The 20,525-nt window shown below is 45.9% G+C and overlaps 1 protein-coding gene across 1 annotated transcript in view; it reads right to left on the minus strand.

Annotated features, from left to right (window-relative positions):
* Positions 1-270: 270 nt before the first annotated feature.
* PAMR1 (peptidase domain containing associated with muscle regeneration 1) overlaps positions 271-20,525 on the minus strand; it is a 160,680-nt gene continuing 140,425 nt past the window's right edge. Inside the window, 6 exon segments of the mRNA XM_058688638.1 lie at positions 271-1,032; positions 1,034-1,366; positions 2,666-2,958; positions 3,838-4,070; positions 7,399-7,465; positions 9,444-9,656. Coding sequence (XP_058544621.1) covers positions 829-1,032; positions 1,034-1,366; positions 2,666-2,958; positions 3,838-4,070; positions 7,399-7,465; positions 9,444-9,656 — 1,343 coding nt within the window. The 3' untranslated portion in view covers positions 271-828.

The raw sequence follows: 20,525 nt of genomic DNA on the forward strand, positions 1-20,525 counted from the left end.
GAGTTTTGGGTTAGATCTTGGAGCATGAGAACCAGAGGGGACACTAGAAATCATCTAATCCCTGGTATTTTCCTCTGGTTGTGCCTTTTCTGACGGCCCCCATGTTGTTCCTCCTCCAGCCCATAACCCAGCAATTTCAGGGGCTGGTATTGAAAAGATGGCATTGGCTTTGCCGCACGCATTGTTTTGAAATTATGACTTGAGGATCTATTTTAAGGGGCTTCAAGCCATCAGAAGCAGCATGCAGCAATGAGAGCCATAGCACAGCGGTTCTGTAGGTCAGAAGCCAACCCTCGTTTTATTAAAATATGGACAGGGGATTGAGAAAGAGAAGGACCACACTTTACGGTGGCAATGTACACAAAAGCCAGAGCCACGTCCAAGCTCCGTTGTTCCGGGCTGTCCCACAGGCGGCTCTTTGGAATGTGGTCTGGCAAGAGTCTTGGAAGAGACCTCATGAAACCCAGACTTCTTGGCCAATGCTGTCTCCGCCAGAGCTGGCCATGACATTCACACCACCATAGGGCAGGTGGGCAAAGCCACTGGGCTGGTGGAACGGGGACCACTTCTTTGCTATTCGCATAGTCTTTTTGGAGGAGACTCCGTCCTTGCAAAGCAGCCGTGGTGTCTTCCAAATGGTCTCAGCAGCCAGGAAGGCAGCGGTCTACCAAAAAGTGAGCTCTACTCACTCTCCACTGAGTTTCGATCTTGAAGTCAGAAGCCCTGGCCCAGCCGAATTCACAGGCAGAATCAAACTTCAGGTCCACACTGCCTCAGGCAACACACGTAGAGATGGACCCACGAAAAGCACCTCAATGGCGCCGAGGCTCATTTCATGTTTCTCTCGATCCAGTCTTTAAAAGGCAGTACCTTGCTGAAGGCCGTGTAGAGGCCATGGCTGCATGTTTTGTCATAGCTCCAGCTGACCAGCCCCACCAGATGCCAGCGTGGCTCGGGGGATGCCCGTCCCGGAAAGGACACAGCCGCGATGCCTCCTGTCTCCGCCGTGCAGATATCAGAAGGGGCAGCGGGGGTCCCGGCTGGCACAGAACATATTGTCCGTGATGCTCACGGGGATGCCGTGGTCCTCGTGCTGCTCCTCACACAGCAGCGAGTCCACCACCCTGACCACCCCTGAGCGCAGCGTGTCGTTCTTGAAGCCCGGGCTTCTGGCATCGGACAGGACGTTCCAGCCGGCCACGGTGATGCGGGACTCCTGGAAGGAGGTGCTGAGGTCCCGCGGGGCAGCGAGGCAGATGGGCTGGACGCGGGTGCTGACACGAGCCTTGTCCAGGAGCTTCAGGATGGCGATGTCTGTGTCCAGCAGGATGGGGTCGTAGTTGGGATGCAGGATGACTGCAGAAATCTACAAACGCAAGAAATGGACAGTAGTGGTGAGCCAGGAGCTGCACAGTGAACAAGAACAGGCAAGCCCTGGGGCCAAATAAAATTCGGAGCAAACGTCTTAGGGACACACGTAATTATTTGGAGACGCTTTGCTTAAGGGGTCCTGGGAAACATCAGCTCTCTTTCGGGGGCTGCAAAGTGAAAAGCCCACTGCTGCCTGGTAGGTGGGGTTAACTAAGTGGGGGCGGCAGACGGGGCTGCCGACAACAGTGTGGCACAACCCATCTAAAGCGGATAGCGGCCACTTTGCTCCGGCTGACCACTGCCCGGCCGAAAGGGGGCAGCATTCTAACCTGGCCAGAGAACAGACTCCAGACCTTCATCTGAACCTCCTGATTTTTAAATGCTGGCACAGAACTGGCTTAAAAAAAATGTTAGTGCCATCCAAACACGAACCCCTCAAGGCGACCAGTTTGCAATCTCTGGCCCACCATACACGTTCATGTGTAAGCCAGTAAGACAGAGCTCCACCCAGAATGCTCTACAAGACTTTTCCACAGTCTTTGCTGATTGTCCCAATCCTTGCTGATCATTCACTTTGATGGGAGCTTCTAGGAGCCTACGTTTGTGATATGCTCTAACATTTTTATGTTCGTGTTCTATCACTGCAACTACCTTTGGGCACATTTCCTCGGGGCTTCTCTTGTGTCAAACTAATCATAACATACTGGTCCGTCACTTCCAGTAGCCTGTGGACTCCTCAGGGCAAAAACCATGCCTCATGTATCTATTCTTATGTATCAGTGCTGTATCTATTCCCTGTGAATGGCGTACTATGGGAGATCAACAACGAATGGATAGATGGATAAATGGATGGATGGATGGATGGATGGATGGATGGATAGATAGAGAGGGAGATGGGTAGGTGGATGGAAGAGAGGAAGGGAGGGAAAGAGGCAAATAAAGACAGATGTATATTATAAATTGATCAGGAGTACCTTGGATAAAATCTTTCTGTGTCCTCAAAGCTTACCTAGTACAGTGACCTAAACATAATGGGTGATTAACTTTTGATGATCTCCATGATAGATGATAGTTGTTACAATCTTATTTTGAAAACAAAGGGAGAAAAGACTCCCTAGTCTTTCTAGGTGCCCCTTTCTAGTATCTGTCTACGTGAAATATTGGGCACCTGCTACATGCCAGCCTCTGGCTGGGTGCTACAGTGCCAAGGTGTGGGCACAGGCACACCTGCTGCTTTCCTGGTGTGGAGTTTGCTGAGCCGAGGCCTAGTCTCCAGGGGACAGCTCTCTCTCACCCGCAAGCTCTGGATGGTCTTCTCCTCTCGGTCATCATCCCGGTAGAACTTCCCCAGAACGACTCTGAGGTCTGCTGTCTTGATCATGGTGACCCTCCCCAGGTCAGTTACGCAGTGGGCAGCCACCACCACGGTGCGCTCATTCACCAGGGCGCCGCTGCAGACCAGGAACCACGCGTCCTTGTGCAGGCTGCCACCGTGCACCCCGCTGGCCCTCCTGTAGATGGCCGCCTGCCACGGCCAGCGCATCCCCTGGGTCTTTGGAGCGGCGATGTTCTCAGTTTTCCCACAGACTATGGAGAAAGCATTGGCTCAGTGAGATAAACTCAGACTATCCCATCCAAAGGGGAATGTGTTACTCAGTCAAGAAAACACAAACCTGGAAAGGTAAGCACCGTGCACGTGATGACCACTAAGCATCTAAGCTGTTTTTCCTTTCCCACTAAAGAGTTACCAACCACCTTGTCATGGCTGGCTATAAAGTCTAGGGTGAAGATTGAAGGCTTTGGATCCCAGGCACTTAACTATCAATAGGACTTTGGGCAAATTGCCTAATCTCTTAAAGCCTCAGTCTTCTTGCCTACAAAATGGATAATGGATACAGGAATCACACGTGTCTCACCCAATTCTTGAGGAGGCTGGATGATCATGTATGTAAACAGTTAGACTCAAAATATCAATGACTATCATTATAAACTTGACCACAAAGAATTAAGCCATACTGTTCTCCTTTGACAAAGAGGATGGGGAAGGTAGTTTACTATGTGCAAGACCCTATTCCAGAAACTTCCACATACTACTTCAGTAATCATCATCTTAGCCTTATGGGTAATTAAAAGCTCATCACCTAATTAGTAACAATTACTTACTCAATACCACTGGATGATGAGCATGAAAACGGGCTTAGACAGGATATCCAAGATGACATAATTAGAAGCCTTCTGGAATTGTTAAGTCCTTTCCCCACCTGTGTGTAATGACGGTTCTCTCCCTTTTATCCAAGGAAACATAAGAGAATTATTCAGAAGGAAGTATGCCCCCTCCAAAAAAATTCACCTAAGACCATTGGACGAGAAACCTTTCCCAAAAAGTCTTCATGAGGGTTAAGGGCTTTTCACAAGTAACCATGGAAGATGTAAGGGGCTCCAGCCCCAGGACAAGCCTTGACTCACTAGGGATGCAGGACGGGGCACGTCCACTCCACTTCCCGGTCCTGAGGCATGTCCGGCGGCTGCTGCCCAGGCGACGGTAGAAGGGTGAGACACACTCGTACTGTAGCTGGGTGTGCAGGTGTTGGAACCCGGGGGGCAGATCTCCAAAGGGAAGGGCTGGCTTCTTGGTGGGGGCGCCCTGCAGTTTCTGCTTGCTGAAGGACGCCGAGTAGAGCTGGTGTAACGGCGTCTCCCTGCATTGGGGCCCACGGGCCCAGAGAAAACAGGGTGAGAGACGGTCATGGCGGCCCCTATGGTATCCATGCCAGCCCCCCACGTAGATATTTGGTTAGAGCAGAAAACAAAAAGTCTATCTCATTCTCTCTATCCCTCCCGCTCACCTCCCCCACCCTCTCTTTCCTCTCTGTCTCTCTCTCACTTACACACACACACACGCATGCACACACACGCTTCCCTTCTGCCACTGAGCAAATTCTCTTGCACACCTCAACCTTCATTCTGTTCATCCATTTCCATTTCTGGCATGCCTCCAGCTGCCTAGGATTTTAACCAAAGGATAGTATCTGGTGTAACAGCTGCGATCCAAGGGTACGTTATACGTGCGCACAGAGAAAAATTAACTGTGAAATTAAACAGGAAAGGAAGTTCATTTGAATGAGAGAAATCCAGGCGTCTTTTTTCCTCCAAACATTATCATAATGGGGTAGCATTAGGAATTGACTTGAACTAAACTGTGTTGATACAGTAGTTTGATTTAGCAATCAGCATATATAATTAGTACACCTCAGAGAATCGAGCTTTCTCAGGGCACAATGATTGGCAGAAACACAGCGTACTGTGTGTAAATGCGAAAAGGCCTTTCAAATGCGCACTTGGAGCTAAAGCCCCCAGAGACCACTCAGGGGTTCTTGGGGGAGACACACACACATTGGAGAGCTTGCGTTCATGGTGCATCAGTGCTAACGATCACTGAAAAGTTAGAATTCTTTTAGGAAACAATGTTTTCATCTCTGTTGAATGAATGGGGAGAGGAAGCCCAGAGAGGGGAGTGAGAGTACACAGAAGGGTACACAGGAAGCTAAGGTGGTACCCAAGGCAGCACCTGAGCAGTTATGGTTCCCAACCTGGTGTCTCCACTGGGCCATTTGATATCATCTGAAGAAATGTGTGTCATGTGTCTGCACGGCACTTCACTCAGAGCAAATATTCCACCCACACTGATTTCATTCAACAAATCTTGAGCCCAGTTTAGAACAAGGTCTGCAGTTCAAGGAGCTTCTGAATTGGCCAACAAGCTCATCTTTTGGTCCATCTGTTGAAAGACTACACTGCCTTTGGGGGTTCTTGGGTGACTAGGCTGCTGGAGATATGTATATCCACTTTCCAGCAGCCTATCTTCCAGAAAGATCCTTAAAACCAAGTTTTAGGCTTGCTTTTTCATCTGCATGAGCTACCGAGCACCTTGTCACCTAACCTCCCATTATAATCGCTTTAAAAATGCAAAGCCCTATAGTCTTTTTCAATAGCTCAGGGGCTGCTCTACAAGACGTCTCCTTGGAAAGAACAGGTTTATCCCACTTAGCGGAGAGTCCAGCTCCAGGTAGGTCATAAAGATCAGGAAAGGGAGTGGAATTTGTATTCTACAGCCACTGTTCCCAAGGGAATGCCTTGCCTGAAAAGGGAAAGACAGAAATAGGAGATATCCGGAGGAAGGGTGAGAGACTGAGGAATATCCTGCTTTATGAAGATTTCAGGTCACTTGGCTGTGGCCAGTTCTGGTCACTGGGATGCACTGTTACCAACCCTAAAAGCAATAACTACCAGTGACAGGTGTTCATCCGGGCAAGTGTTCTGCTAAAGCCTTTACGTAGGACTTAGTTAGATCTTAGTGCATAAGGGAGCAAGCCCTGAAGACCCTGAAGACCGTGAAGATCCTGGATTTGCATCCTGGATCCGCATTTTGCAATGTGACTTGGAGCAAGTTAATTAATTTCTCTGAGCCTCGGTTTACCCATCCGTAATAAAATTGGTAATAAAATCTATAATAAAATGGTAATAATGATAATCCCTACCTCAGAGGGCGTAACAAAGAGTAAATGAGCTAATTCATGGGAAGCGCTCAGAAGAGTAACTGGGCACATAGCATTCGATAAATGCTGCCTATCGGGGCTGCGTCTAATCTGTTCAGCAATCCCCAGAGACACATGTTATTATGATCGTCTTCATTTTTCAAAAGAGGCAACTAAAGGCTTAGCAAGTGTAGGAGCTTGCCCAAGAATACTAAATACAGCCCTAAAGAGAGACAGAAGCCGGTCTCGAGCCATTGTTTGTCAGTCCCATTCATTCAGTCCATGTTCGGGGTGGTTATGTTTTCTTGCGTGCCCCCTGTGTGGCAAGCATTGTTCTTGGCAGGAGAACCCGAGCATGAACAAGACACAAAATGTTCCTGTGCTTGTAAACTGTATTTACTTATTTTTGTGGGCTGGGGGCGGGGTGGGGGGGGTGGAGATAGAACTTGAACAAATAAAAAAATGGATGTGAGACGACAGGTGGGGATAGAAGCCAAGCCGAAGACAGAGTCACAGCAAATGCCAGAGAGTAGAGAAGTCGGCTCTGCGGTCTGGGTGGTAGTGACATTACTACCTTTATTTTATTTGCTTATTTACTTATTTATCTGGTTGGCTGTGGCTTAATTTTATATAAGGTGTAAAAAGAGAAAACATTAAATGGTACCACAACATAGTTGTCATTTTGGGGGGTTGCTATTTTCAAAAGCACAACCAGGGAAGGTCTCTCTGCCAGGTTAAAAAGCTGAGAGAGAGCTGAAGGAAGGGAGGCATGAAGCCTCACTGAAATCCAGTGGAAGCAGGGTCCAGACAGAGCTGTGAGGCTCTGAAGGCATCGTGCGTGGAGGGGTAGAGAGGACAAGCCAGGCAGCCTGTGTGGCCGGAGCGGAGGGTGAGGAGAAGAATGGCAGGAGATGAGATGAAATGGTGTTTCCTGCAAAATGAGGCGAGAAGTAGTAGAAATGGGCCTATTCCATCCCCACCGGTGGCCTCCACATCTGTCTTCCCTGGAGGAAGGCTGGGCGGGCAGATCTGAGGGCCCGCATCCCTCATCGGGACTGATCGTTTGTCTCTAGTTCCTGGGTGCCACCGGCGTGCCTCCTCTGGTTGATTACTACAGAAAACATCTTCCTGAGTCTGGCAGGAGGGCCATCCCGGTAGAAGGTACCCTAGTAAACACAGAGCAATTTCACGAAGACTCGAGTATTAAAATCCAGTTCCTCATGGATCATCTTCAAGCCTCACTTCCCATCAACCACCTGCTTTCCCACGATCCAGTGAACCGTGTACACGTTCCAGCAGTTGCTACCTCTTGGCCAAAGGCAGCTGGCTTATCAGCCTCCCCCTAATAGGCCCTGTTCTTTCATGAGGAGTTAGCTCTGAGTGTCCCTAAGAAACCCCAGAGTGTCTTTGGCCAAACGCAAGGCGAGAAAAGGGGCGGGAGGGGAAAGCATGCATTTGCCTTTAAAGCAGAGCTCGGGTGTCTCCACCTCACCTTGACTGAACCTGCATTGGAAGAACTTTGCGTCTCACCAGGTCTGAGATCTTTGGTTCTCGGCAGGCTAGAACGAAGGAGACAACACTGCATAATCTCTTCCCATATTACCTGCTCAGATTCATCCCTGACCGCCCTTTCTGGACACCCCCAACGGTCTCTGAGGGGAGGCATGCCGGCCAAGCTTGGACAGCTCCCTAGCGAAAGAGCTCGCCGCCTTCCATCTAAATTGACAAGCCCCTCCGAAGAAGCCACGTAGAGCACGCACCTCTGAAAAGCCGCTCTACCTAGGTGATGTGGAACCCTGGCAGTCAACACACTGGCACTCTCTGTTCACACGACAGCGTTAGTGACCTTGCTGGAAAATGGAGTCAAGGTCAAAATGAAGGTTCTAACATAAAGCCCCACGCAGGGAACTACAAGGTTCTCCTTTAGGACCAGATGTCAGTGTCCACCATGGGGAAGTCTTGAGTAGCTGATTCCCTCATGTCCTTTCTCTGAAATTGAGGCTCCTGATGACCATTTAAGGACACCTCAAAGCCCAGCGTAATTTTGCTGAAGTGTCTCTTTCTTCACAAGTGAAAAGCAATCCTTCTCGTTTCACTTTCCCAATCAGGCAGCCAACATTCGTCTAATTAGCAAACTAGAGAACTTTGGTTGTTATTAATTCGTAAGAGAAGAGTTGACAAAAATCTCCAAGGACATATGTAACACCGTGTCCATACTTAATGAAATCAAGAATCAGAGTCTGTGCTGGTGGGGACGAAGGTCGCTTCTGGCTAAAGTCTAAAGTGATTTATTCCTTTCACAAACCAATTCTCTTTTATTTCTTTTCCCAGGAGTTGGGTTGTTGACAAACACCCAGAAGGGAAAGTGGAGGATTAAGGCAATTATCTGGATAATCTAGGCCAAGGACATGCTTTTCTTCCCAGGAAACAGCCAGATGATTGTGACCTGCCACTGAAATACAGGGGCTGTTGACCTGGTTCAGTAAGAAACTACCCACCCCCAGTGCCAAGGGGGAAGTTTCAGGCTTCTCTGTACAAGGTTCCATTTTTTTCTGGTCCCAAACCAACCTTTTCCATCTTCCTCCCAGATTCCCAGTTGGCCCCACTTTGAGTTTAGCATGATCCGTTCCCTCCTGCCTATACTTCCTTGTTTTCCTTTGTCTCATGATGGCAATATCATCCCGATTGCTCTTTATCTCTGCCAACCCTTCCCAGCTCCCCAGATTGGCTCTCCTCTGACTTGCGGTGTACAGCTATCCCCATTTCAAGCAATATTGATTGTTCCCTTCTCTGAACATACATTGCTCATCTGTTTCCTCTAACTCTGCCTTGAATGCTCAAGGACTTGACATCTTGTTAAGATGTCTTTCATCATGTTAACATCTTTTTTTAATGTTTATTTGTTTAAAGAGAGACAGAGACAGCGCCAGCAGGGGAGGGGCAGAGAGAGGGAGAGAAAAACAGAATCCCAAGCAGGATCCGCACTGCCAGCACAGAGCCCAATGAGGGGCTCGAACTCACAAACCATGAGATCATGACCTGAGCCGAAATCAAGAGCTGGACGCTTAACTGACTGAGCCACCCAGGTGTCCCCACTATGTTAACATCTTAAACTTACTGCCACATAGGCCGGCAGGACGGTGTGTCTATTTTGTTCTTTTGTTTCCTGTGTTGACTTTGTATTTCATGGACAGTAGATAAACACAGCTATATTGAAGCACACTGGTTGCGTCAATTTTGTTCTTGGGTCTGCATATCTAAATCAGTCCTGTCATCTTTCCTAAACTGCTCTGATAACTATCTTGATCACAGCAAGAAGCTGTGATTAGGATAAGCAGGTTCTCTGGAGGTCCAGAAAAGGAGCAAATGTTTTCAGAGATGGCTTCCCACCTGGGAGTTATGGATGGTTCCAGGGAGAACCTAAGAGGGAAAGGCATTTTCTTTTTTCAGGGGCTCACAGACACCCATGTATGGGAACTACCAAAAAGTCCGCAGCTCCGTCTGCTTCTGTGGCTCTCGCAAATACTTGTAGATTACCTTTTATGCAGATTGGCTGTTTCCCCGACCACTCTCCATTCTGCTGGCAAGTTCTCTTCTCGTTGCCACTAAGAACGTAGGAGTTATTACAAAAGAAGGACACGACAGTGCCGATTTTCGCATAGTGCCCGTTGATAAGCCCAGGGCCACCTGCTATCTTCTTGTACCCATTGACTGGGCCCCCAGGGTCCGAGCAGTTTCTTTCTTCAAGGACTAAAAGAAGAAATAAAAGGGGGTGGGGGGAGGAGCTGTTAAAAGTGTGAAGTATTCCATTTTAGAACCAAATCTTTTCATGTTTCACTGAATTAAAAATGCAGTGAGGTGGAGCCTGCTAAGGATTGTACCCAGAGGAATCACCAAGAGAAAACTCGTAATAGAAAATGCACACGTTACACATGTCTTCCCTTGAGAAGTATTTCATCCCGTGTATAAATAAATTTGACATAGCCACTGGCTCTCCTGTGATCTTGTTCATTTCCTTCTCAAACTGTGGGAGCTGGGCAGGCCTGGGCAAAATAAACATTGCACCTAGATTTTATGACCAGTACCCAGGGGTTATTGCTTTTCAGTGTTGTGCTGTCTCTTCCATTCCCTAAAGCTTGCGCAATTCAACAAGACCATTCAGTTTCCTATTTGTATTATACCCAGAATGTAGAACTTACTAGAAACAAAGCCTTATGTGTGAAATGAATTTAGATGCTATGTTTCATCTTCAGGAACCCAAGTGTGCTGAAAGTTATGGTGAAAAAATACTAGAAACTATATAGATTGAGAGATAAAACAAAGTTCCCCTGATCTCCAACTATATGCTTTCTAACTAAATAAACACTTAATGTCCACTCCAAAGGCATTTCTATTCTCTAGCTCACATTGGACAGCAATGGAGAGCAGAAATGTCAACACCAGCTATAACACCAGTGTCCGAGCACTGAACAGGGTATCAGAAAATTCCTGGAAAGATTCTATCAGGTAACATATTTTTCTCAAATGGATTATGGCACAAGGGTGAATACTGCTTGTGTAAGGACACAGAGGGAGTCCCCTGAGGAATTCGACCTTTAATTACTGCACTTGGGCACCAATCGCTCCGTCAGCCTCCCTGGTCTCTTTTTAATCATTTCGTCTCAGACACAGTCTCATCCCTATGAAACAGTCCCCACGCAATGTGATCATGCATCTGACATGCTTTTCTTCCCTTAACCGTCCCAATTACCTTTCAAGCAACCTGCTTGCCTGCCTCCAGGCAAGAAAAGAATCTCCATTCCATTCATATAGCACTTCTAAAATACTTGAGAAGTAAAAATGAGTAAATTTCCCTTTGTGCCAATTTGGCAGGGTTGCTAATATTAATCAAATTTCTGGTTTGTCTGCTTTAAGACTGCCCATAGACCATGTGGCAGATGATTTCAAGGATCTTCTGTATGCTTTTGGGCTACATACTAGGAGCAGTTTCCACAACGGGGAACTCCAAAACCCCACCTTAACTTAAGAAATGAACCTGAGAGAGCTTTCGCAACATGGCATATGGAGAGCAATGCACTTTTTGAAACTTCAAGCGGCCTTAGAAATCCCCAGTGCTTATATTCCCAAGAATGCCTCTATGATGTAGGAGGGAGAGGCAGAGAAAGCATTCCATATTGCTCCAGTCATGGGACTCCCTTCTTAGAGCGGAGATCACTTAATGCCCAGAACGTGTAGCCTGAACCTGAGCCTGCAGTCTGCAATCACCTCAAAAAGGTATGGTGCGTCATACCTGCAAGTGTGAGAAAATGGAATTCACTGCCAACATAAAAATCAGGAGATTGCTCAGAGAAATCCATATTACTGATTTCTGAGCAAAATTCAGATCCGGAAACCCTGGGCCTGTGTTCCCACATGGCCACAATCAACTGGCGTTGAGAAGTGGCTTCTGCTTAATGGGGGCTGCATTCTTCATTTTGGTCACAGCCCCCGTTGCCTGGCCCTGGCAGGGGCTCCACTCTGTGGTTAGTTAGCTTATCAAAGGGCCATGCTTTGTGCAAAGCGCATGATTTGTGCAACACCAGGGCAGTTTCTTCTCCATTTTGAGTTTTGCTTCCTATAGCTCACAGCCAAGAAAAATTCTGGTGATACTTAAGACCAGTCCTGGAATACTGAAAGAAAATGAACTATAGTTGAATCACAGCAGTTTCAACAGCAGATAAGAAATCCCTTCTACCGTGAGCCTGATAGTTGGGTTTCTCCCCTTTTAGAAGTAAGGACTTCTGTGGTCCACCAGGCTCCTGCCCTGTGATTTCCTAATGGCAGCATCCTTGTGGATCATATTTCCAATTCCCCATTTAATGTGGGCTTAACCAGCAGGAATGCACTGGAAAGTTCTCAAGCCTTTGGAGGTAACAAAGCCTTGGGACAATTTAGGTTATCTGCCTTTCTCCCTGAGGAGGATTTAAAGGGAGACTCCAAGAGAAACTGAGTCAGGATATACAAACAGGTCTGCCCAAGGCTGAGGAGTTCTGCCATATTTCTAGAATTCTTAGATGCTACTCTTTTTTAAGTGACATGTCTGAATCAGGTCACATATATACATTTCATGTAGTATGTCTTTACTTCCAATTCTCAAAGAAGCTATAATTAAATCAACAATGCACCTTAAACTTGATGAGATCTTATAACAGAGAACTATTATTTGATTTTAAGTTATTGCTCATGAATGGTCGGCAGGATGGAGCTTCCTAGTGCTGAATGATGCTTCCGAGTTAGGTCCAATGAACCCTATATGGCTGGGGCACCCGGCTGGCTCAGTCAATGGAGCATGTGACTCTTGATCTCAGGATTATAAGTTCGAGCCCCAAGTTGGGTGTAGAGATTACTTAAAAATTCAATCTTAGGAAAAAAAACTCAATGGCTAAAATTCAAGAGAAATACAGGCAATAGAAACAGATTTAGGAAGGATTCAGATGTGTAGTTTTAGGACACCACTTGAAAATAAATATGCTCAATGTGCTCAAGGAAATAAAACAGAAAATTGAGAACCTCAGTAGAAGACTGGAAACCTGAGAAACTAACCAAAGGAGAAAGGTAGAACAGAAAAGTTACAGTGACAGAAATTTAAAGCTTAATTTAAATGAAGTGAGTTTAATAGCAAGTCAGATACAGCTTATGTGTATTAATAAACTGAAATATAACTCGCAAGAAAAAATTCAGGATGAAGCCCAAGAGACAAAAAAAGTGAAAATGTACAGGAACATGTAAGAATACAGAGAAGGTTAACAAATACATGTACCTAGCATCTCAGTATATAGAGATAATGGCTGAAAAAGACTGATAAAAGACATCAACCTACAGATTCACAAAGTCCCAAGATGGATACATATGAAGAAAACCAGGCACAGACCTATTACACAAAACTGTTAAAAACCAAAATCAAAGAAAAAATTTTAAGCAGCCAAAGGGGTAAAAAAAAAAAAAAATACAGATGGGAAAAACATACTTTAAAATAATTATAGTCATTCTCTGGCTTGTAACATCAAAAAGGATTTTTGCCTCTTTATCATTTTTTCCCCATGTTTGACAATCAAAAACTGTAGCCATAAAAGTTTGGTGTTTATTATTTTTGTGGTCATTCGTTATTTTTATTTTTTAAAATAGCAGGCAAAATGGTTTGGGTCCTCCCTGCTCAGCCTATAAACCTAGCATGAACTGGGCCATGCATTGTTTTATGTTCCCATACTCTCTCCCCTCCCTGTAAATCTCATTACCATCTTGCATAATCACAGAATAATCCAACCTACTGTGAGCTCAGATTTAAATGAGCTTTGTCACTAGAGTCTGGGGGGAAAAGAAGGGCCTCCAGAATCAGACAGATATAGGTTGAAATAATTATTTGGGTCCCCAGTGTCCAGAATAAGTTACACCAGAGGTCCTCAATTAATATTTGTTAGTAGGTGGAGGGGATAAAGGGTAAAATTTATTCATTCTTCCATTTAATGAACTAGGGTGTGGGAAAATGACATAATTTTCCAAACCTTGCTTTTTTTGGCCTGAAAAATGGGATAATAGCACTTATCTGGCTGGGCTTGTTTTGAGGAGTAATTTCTATAACACATAGTTTCCTTTTCTCCTGTTTGCCTTTATTTACAAAGTAGGCAACTTCTAAAACTCAATTCCCCAAATTCATACACTTTAAAGAAAACCCATGAGGAAATCTAAAGACCTATTATTGGGTCTATTTGAATGTAAAACAATATGCCACTCTATTGTCTAGCTTCTTGGTAATGTCTATGCATGATGCGCTGGAGACCTGGGTCCAGGATGTTGACTCCGACTTCCGGGTATCAGCCGTGGTCTCTGTCTCATCTCTTTTAATCAAGCAACATGAAGCCTCAGAATTGTATTCGTGTCTCAAACATCCAGTGGGCATCCTTTCCTTTTCCCTCTCATTTATTTCCTATCCTATCCAAAGCTGTACACTCTCCTAGGATGCTTTTGAAGAGAATTCTAGGACTTCCTCCACCCATCCTTTTCTCTCCCAGTTTAGACATCTACCTGTTGGGTCTATAGACCATCTGCGTCTCATTAGAGCACCTCCCCAGGGTTACATTTCAAAAACTATCTCGTCACTTCACCTGTGGGTTCTCTTTTTAGAATCCTTTGTATCTCCCCGTTGAACAGATCCATGATTCTTTTCTATTCGATTTTTCAAGGGCTTTGTGCTTCCTTTCTCCTCAGTGGGATGGACGTTTCCACACAAAGCCAAATGAGAATGTAAAACATCTGAATCCCTGGCCTGAAGAAGCACCAAGCTTCTGCTTTGCTAAGTAATATACTCCACGATTAATAATAAATAGCACATCTCCCTGTTACTTTTGGGACTCAGTCTGGGGATGCTAAACACGTTAAGTTTAGCATGACCTTACCTGCCATTTCATGAACAAAAAACAGTATCTCGAGGTGCATTGCTGTTTCAGACAAACATTTAAAGAAAGACTCTCTAACCTTGCTTTCTTGTTTTCTCAGGGCAACAGTACAAGGTGGTTCGCGGTGATGCCACTTTATGAAGGACACGTGATGGTTTTGAGATGGCTCTTGTAATGAAGTCTGTCAGTGCCCCACCCAGGTCCCCTCATCCCCTTTTACCAGCTCAGCTTCCACATGTGCACTTTACTGCCGAGAGCTGACACCTGCCACCTTCAGAGGACTGCCCTGGGCACAGGCACGGGCACCATCTTGCCCATATGAAAAGCTGAAAAATGCCTAGACTTTGGTCCCCTCATGCCCACCCCAGGGTTGCCTATAGACAATGACTGCTAGGTGTATAAACACAAAAGCTCAACTCCTATTCCTCAAGGCATCATTTATACTCCCCAGCACCCCCACAGGATCGGACTGAGTCTGGGAGTTCAGGTGAAATCACTCTTGCTTGGTTTCCTCCTCTTTCCCATCTCGCTTCCCCAACTCCCTTACTGGTCGATCCTGGGATCAACTGGTTGATCCCTTACCTCCTTTAATAAATCATTTGGACGCAAATGCTTAGCTCAATGACTGGCTTGGGAAAAAGTTACCAAGGACAGGTCTGCTATTTTCTTAGCTCTGGGCTTTAGGGCCCCTCATGCCTCCCCACGGTGGCACTCCCGGGAGGTGACAAGACCCCAGAGCGGCGGTCATCTCAGCCCTGGGCATGAAGCTCTGCATGCCTTTCAGCACTCCTGGGAGATCTTGGGGAGGATGATCGTCATCTAGGGAGGCCAGCTCTAGTCAGAGGGGCCTCCAGCCTCCACAGATCTTCTAGCGGCCGGCCAGCCCCACGTCAGCAGAGGTGTTTGACCTGAAGGGATCAGGTGCTCTGAGACAAGAGGCTTCCTCGCGAGCTAAACAGCGTGGACCCAGAATCCACGTGAAGATTCTCCCTGATGATTTGGTGCTGTCTTTGTAAAGCCAGCAACTTGTTTACCCCCCAAAGGTACAGACAAGGCCCCAACAATGCCAGACTGAATTTCTCACAAGTCTGAGTGATGAGTCTTAGACTTGGCTTTAGGTTGACCTAAAGCAAATAAAGTTACGGCTTTCTCTCCCCTGATTGATACACTAAGATTCATACTCGACAGAAGGTAGCTGAGGTGACCAGGTCCAGAAGCTCTATAGGAAATGGACATGATGATGGAGATATCAGAGAGCATGTCAAGATAATGTGGAGACATTTTAGGAATGGGGGCTCTTCAGTACACACAAGTAACACCAATTTTTTTGTGTTCTCTGCTCAATTATATTGAATATGACAAAGTCCACACTCTTCATCCCTAATTTAGGAAGTGGAACCACCTCCCCATCCCCCTAATAATCACAAAACTCGGGAGTGGGGGCAGTTCCCAGCTGTGACAAACAAACAAACAAACAAACAAACAAAAACCCAGACCTCTTCTTCCATTATATCAGTATCCGCCAGTATATCCTTCCCCACAAAAATAATCTTTTCATGAATAAGGCCAGAATTTCAATATGATATACCAAACACCCACGAATATTTGTCTTTTCCTTTTGCTTTGTTCTTGAAGTTACAAGTTCAAATTTGAAGACAAGATCTATCAAAAAACCCCTAGGAACCAGAGAATCCAATCACTGCTTTGCCTTTTAGAAGTCCAGCATGCCTCTCTGTAGAGAAAGACGTGGGGGAGTGCTGAGCTCTATTGATTTCATGGACTAATTTTCTTGCATCACATATTGAATGAGTGCTTCCTCTGTGCCCAGGAGAATAAGGCACTGGAAGATGTTTTCCTACATCTTTAATACGGAAACGTTTTCATTTAAACCCAGAAATAGAAGTGATGTCAGTTATGGCTTATTGTACTAAAGTACTTGAGGTACCTGAAGGTTCTCCCGGGCCTCACTTAGTACTTGTTATAAATGGTTTGGGGACTTCCTTCCAACTACCTATTCCCCAGGTCAGATTTTTACCAAACAAAATATTCAGAGGAATATATATAACTTCGCTTCTAAAATTACAAAAGAATGTAGGGCCCTGACCAAGGAATAAAACAAAGGTAATCACAGGGGCCTTAAATGAATTTGAATACGTTGTGGGGTCTCAGCAAACACTAACCGACCCCAGCAGTTGACTATAGTCTGAGTTGCAACAAAGATTTCATCAGGCACCGTTGATTGAACTGGGTTGATAGCCCTTAGCCTGCTGTGTCACCTGAAAGAAAACTTGTAAATCCAGACAGAGAACCCGGGGGAGGTGGAACCGGGTTCTAATTCAGATGCTTCTGCTAAGAATAACCACTGGGGACTTGTTGGAATGTCTTAGCACATTTGTGCTCCCCTTGGGTTACTAGGCAGAGCTGTTGACATAGAGATCACCATTTAACCAGGGCACACGTTGAAGTTAGTGCAGTATGACCAGTCAATCAAGGGCACAATAACCAAAGATAAGACCATTAGTGAAGGCCCAATGATGTTTCCTGAGGGCAGGACCACTCACTTTCTAGCCCCTGTCTGGAAATGCTAGGTGGCAAAGTTTGCTCAAATCCTTCAGAAGATTTCAAGTCCTTTGGGAGGTACTATAGGCTATCACCACTGGAGTCTCCACTCACTTTCACCACCCCACCGAATAAAGGACGGGGCTGGCTCTTATGCACAGAGAATGTGTGTGCATGCACACACACAAACGTGAGACAAAGAGAGAGAGAGAGATCAATTCTTGGGTCTAACACTGGATCTTTTAAAGTCAACCATACAATCATATTTTGAGCATCCTTCAGACAGTGCAATCCTGAAATACACATTATTCAGCACTGATGGAAGGCTTACCTAATATTTTAAAGAAACAATCAAATGCTAATCTAGCTGACCTGAGCTCCAGCCCTCTATTAAGTTAGCTTCTCAAATAAATATTTTCATGAGGTACTTTCAGTTGGGTCCCTCCAGAAGCAGACTGCGAGGAAGAGATTTGAGTGCAGGTAGTTTATTTAGGTGGTGATCCCGGGAAGGACCAATGGTAGTGTAGGGGAAGTGAGACAGGGAAGTTCACGTTACCAAGAAAGCTACTACTGGGGACAACTGAGGCTCAATGCCATTGGCAAATTCTGAGAGACAGTGCGGAACCTACCTCAGAATTATTCTACAGAAGGAGTAAGAGGTATGAGTAATTACCTACCAAACGCAATCAATCATTTGTTGAAGGATGATGAGATAAACATTAATTCCTCCGCACCTCCAGTCTGCCCATATATATGAGTCAGTGGGCTTTGGAAGCCCAAGAAAACCCTGAGGCACAGTTGCAGGAGCCTGGGATTGGAAGCCAGTGGGTCAGTATACACAGTGATGGTGTAAACATAATAAAGTCCAGCTACCTCTTTTTTCAGGAGATGTGGATGGATTTAGCTTTTAGAAATATTTGGTGTAAAAAAAAAAAAAAAGATTAGATTTCTGTTATTTACAAAACTGAAGTGGAAAACATTTCCCCAGCACCCATCTTTAGATAAGGAGCAAAAGGGAGTAGGGGTTGTAACAGGATGGGTGATATTTGCATCTCCCAATGAACTTGTGTCCACTTTCACTTGATATACAATTAGAGCCGTACCATCTAAGGCATTTCCCTTTTTGCCTTTGCTGCCAGAACACTCAGAATCAGAGACATCTGCAGCTGCATTTCTCCTAATGCAAACGTGGAAGCTGCATTTAACTCCCTCATCTGATCTAGTGTTCTCTTTCACTTGTTCTTGCCCTGCTTCTAAATCACTTGGATTCCTTCTAATTACTATTATTTACATCCTCCTGGCTTTCAGCAATGGTTTGATGTCATTTACAAAACTGCACATCAAAAAGCACACATTTCTTTTGTCGAATCGTATATGAATGAACTAGTTATGGCAGCCAGATAGCCACGCGAGGAAAAAACTAAACCGGGGTACTATTTTGTCTCTTTAAATAGGAGCTGAGTTTCAGAGCTGGGAGATTATCTGGGAATTTCAGCAAAGAAAACAGATCCCAAGTCAACACAATTCGTGACCCCAGCACCTGGCTGATGTTGGGGGCTGGGTGGTGGAGGCTGTTGGTCTCAATTCTTAGCATACCCTTGGTACCCGCCCATTCTCACGTGTCACCAAAATCAAGGAAACAGTTTGTGACAGAATTTACATTCTGTTTGGAAAAGGCATTAACTTTCCCACTGGGGCTTTGCTCATCCTGGAAACCTGAATGAACATAAGACCAACGCCCAGAGATAACGACCGGATGGGCTCTGGTCTCCTCTCTTCCTGTTCAGCTTATATTTGAGTTTAGTGCCTTTGGACCGAACCAATTATCTTTTACCTCCACAAAAGTCTTCCCCAAACAGGCATAATGACACCCACCGGCGATGTAATTCCCACTACAAACCCTTTTTTATCTCTTTCCAGCCAATGGTATTCTGTCCCCCTGATGCTTTCCAGCCCTCTGCGGGTGTGAATGAGACAGTATCCATGTGAAATTATGCTTGGATTGCACACACTGCTGTTTATTCATCCGGCAGCAATTTGGAGGCTGAGGCTTACAATTAGCTATTTGATCTTAATCAGTATTGTCCTTGGCCCCTGGTACACTGTGTCTTTCGGATACCATTTTTCCGGTGTTTGGATGGCCTATTTACTTAGCTGACACTGCCTGTGTCTAAGAGACAGGGCGGCTTTGAAAGATGTTCAGAAAGTCCTAGTCATTTTACTTTTGTTCAAAATCAACCTGACACACACTTATTTGGTAGAGTAACTGAGTAACCTACGTCACTGGTAGAAACTTAGCTGCCCTCTACCTAGTGGACCTGCTTGGTGATAGTCTTCTAGGGGCCTCCCCAAATCTCAGGCTTCTGAGTCAGCCGCTGGGTTTGTGGTAGAAGGTGGGTCCTAAGCTAAACTCCCAGGGAAAATGTCTCCCAGCAGTATTGATTGTCAACTTTTCAACATATAAGAAACGCTCACCATGAAAATGGCCCAGGCTAGGCAATTCGGTTCTGTTTAGCCTTGGGGATGAAGAGAACGACCTTGCAGAAGAGTCCTAAGAGACTCTGCCCACTTACTAATTCTCATCGCCACCATCACCATCACCAAAGGCCTTACTAGAGGAAGCTGTGACCGGGAACTGTGTGGCATGGGATGTTCTCCTCTGCACTTGAGAAAGGCTAAGATTAGTTCTGCCAAATAGAAGGGAAAAAACATACGGTATAGCCCTGTCCAAGCTCCTGAGTGCCTAGAGCGTAACAGACGCTCAAAAATGTTCGGCTACATGAATATATAAAGTGGCGTGGATAATAGTGCCCACCCCGTGGAGATGTTGAGACAATGGAATGAGACAACGTCACATAAAGCACAGAGTCTGGCCTGTGCCGAGGACACAAATAAGAGCAACTACCTTTGTCGTTTTTCGTATTTGGAGGCCAGTGACAAGGTCTTACATTTTGCAGAGAGGAAGCTTTCATCTTCCGAAGCAGGGTGAGGGACAAGTGCTGATATCCCACAAGGCAGGAGCCTGTAGAGAAAAGTGGGGCCCCCCTCTAGCCTCTGTCAGGGGGCTGGGGTCAGTCTCAGGGTCCAGGAAGGCAGGGATATTTGTTCCCACCAGAAGCTCATTCTGCTTTGCTCTCATGCTCTTCTACTCTTTGCCTCCTCCAGTGCCTTCCATCAGTGGCACACAGCCCGTCCCCGCTCTAATGGATTGCCTCTTCACCCCTTCAGACCCAAAATCAAATCTGCCTCCCGCGATAAGTCCTGCGTCAGTGACCTCATCTGCCGAAGCAAAAGCCAAGAGGGCCCCGTCAGGGGCAGGCAAATGGAAGCAAATTCTTAGTATACCAGTGGTGGGTCTGGCCCTCCCCACACTGATGGGTGCTCCATCCCAAGCTCTTAGAGACAGTCAGACTGGAAAGTTGACCATGTGGCCTCACTTGTCCTCTTGTTACTTGCTAGAATGCTGTCCATAAGGAGAGGGATTGCTGACTCGCAAAATATATCCCCTGTATGCCGACCACAAAGCATCTTACCCCGAATGGGATATGGCAACACTCTGGCTAAGAGGCTGGAGGCCCGCAGAGCCCACCAGAGTTGATGCTAAAGCGTCATGTCGTCTATGTAGACT

Source organism: Neofelis nebulosa, chromosome 10 (assembly GCF_028018385.1).
Source record: "Neofelis nebulosa isolate mNeoNeb1 chromosome 10, mNeoNeb1.pri, whole genome shotgun sequence".
Taxonomy (NCBI): Eukaryota; Metazoa; Chordata; class Mammalia; order Carnivora; family Felidae; genus Neofelis; species Neofelis nebulosa.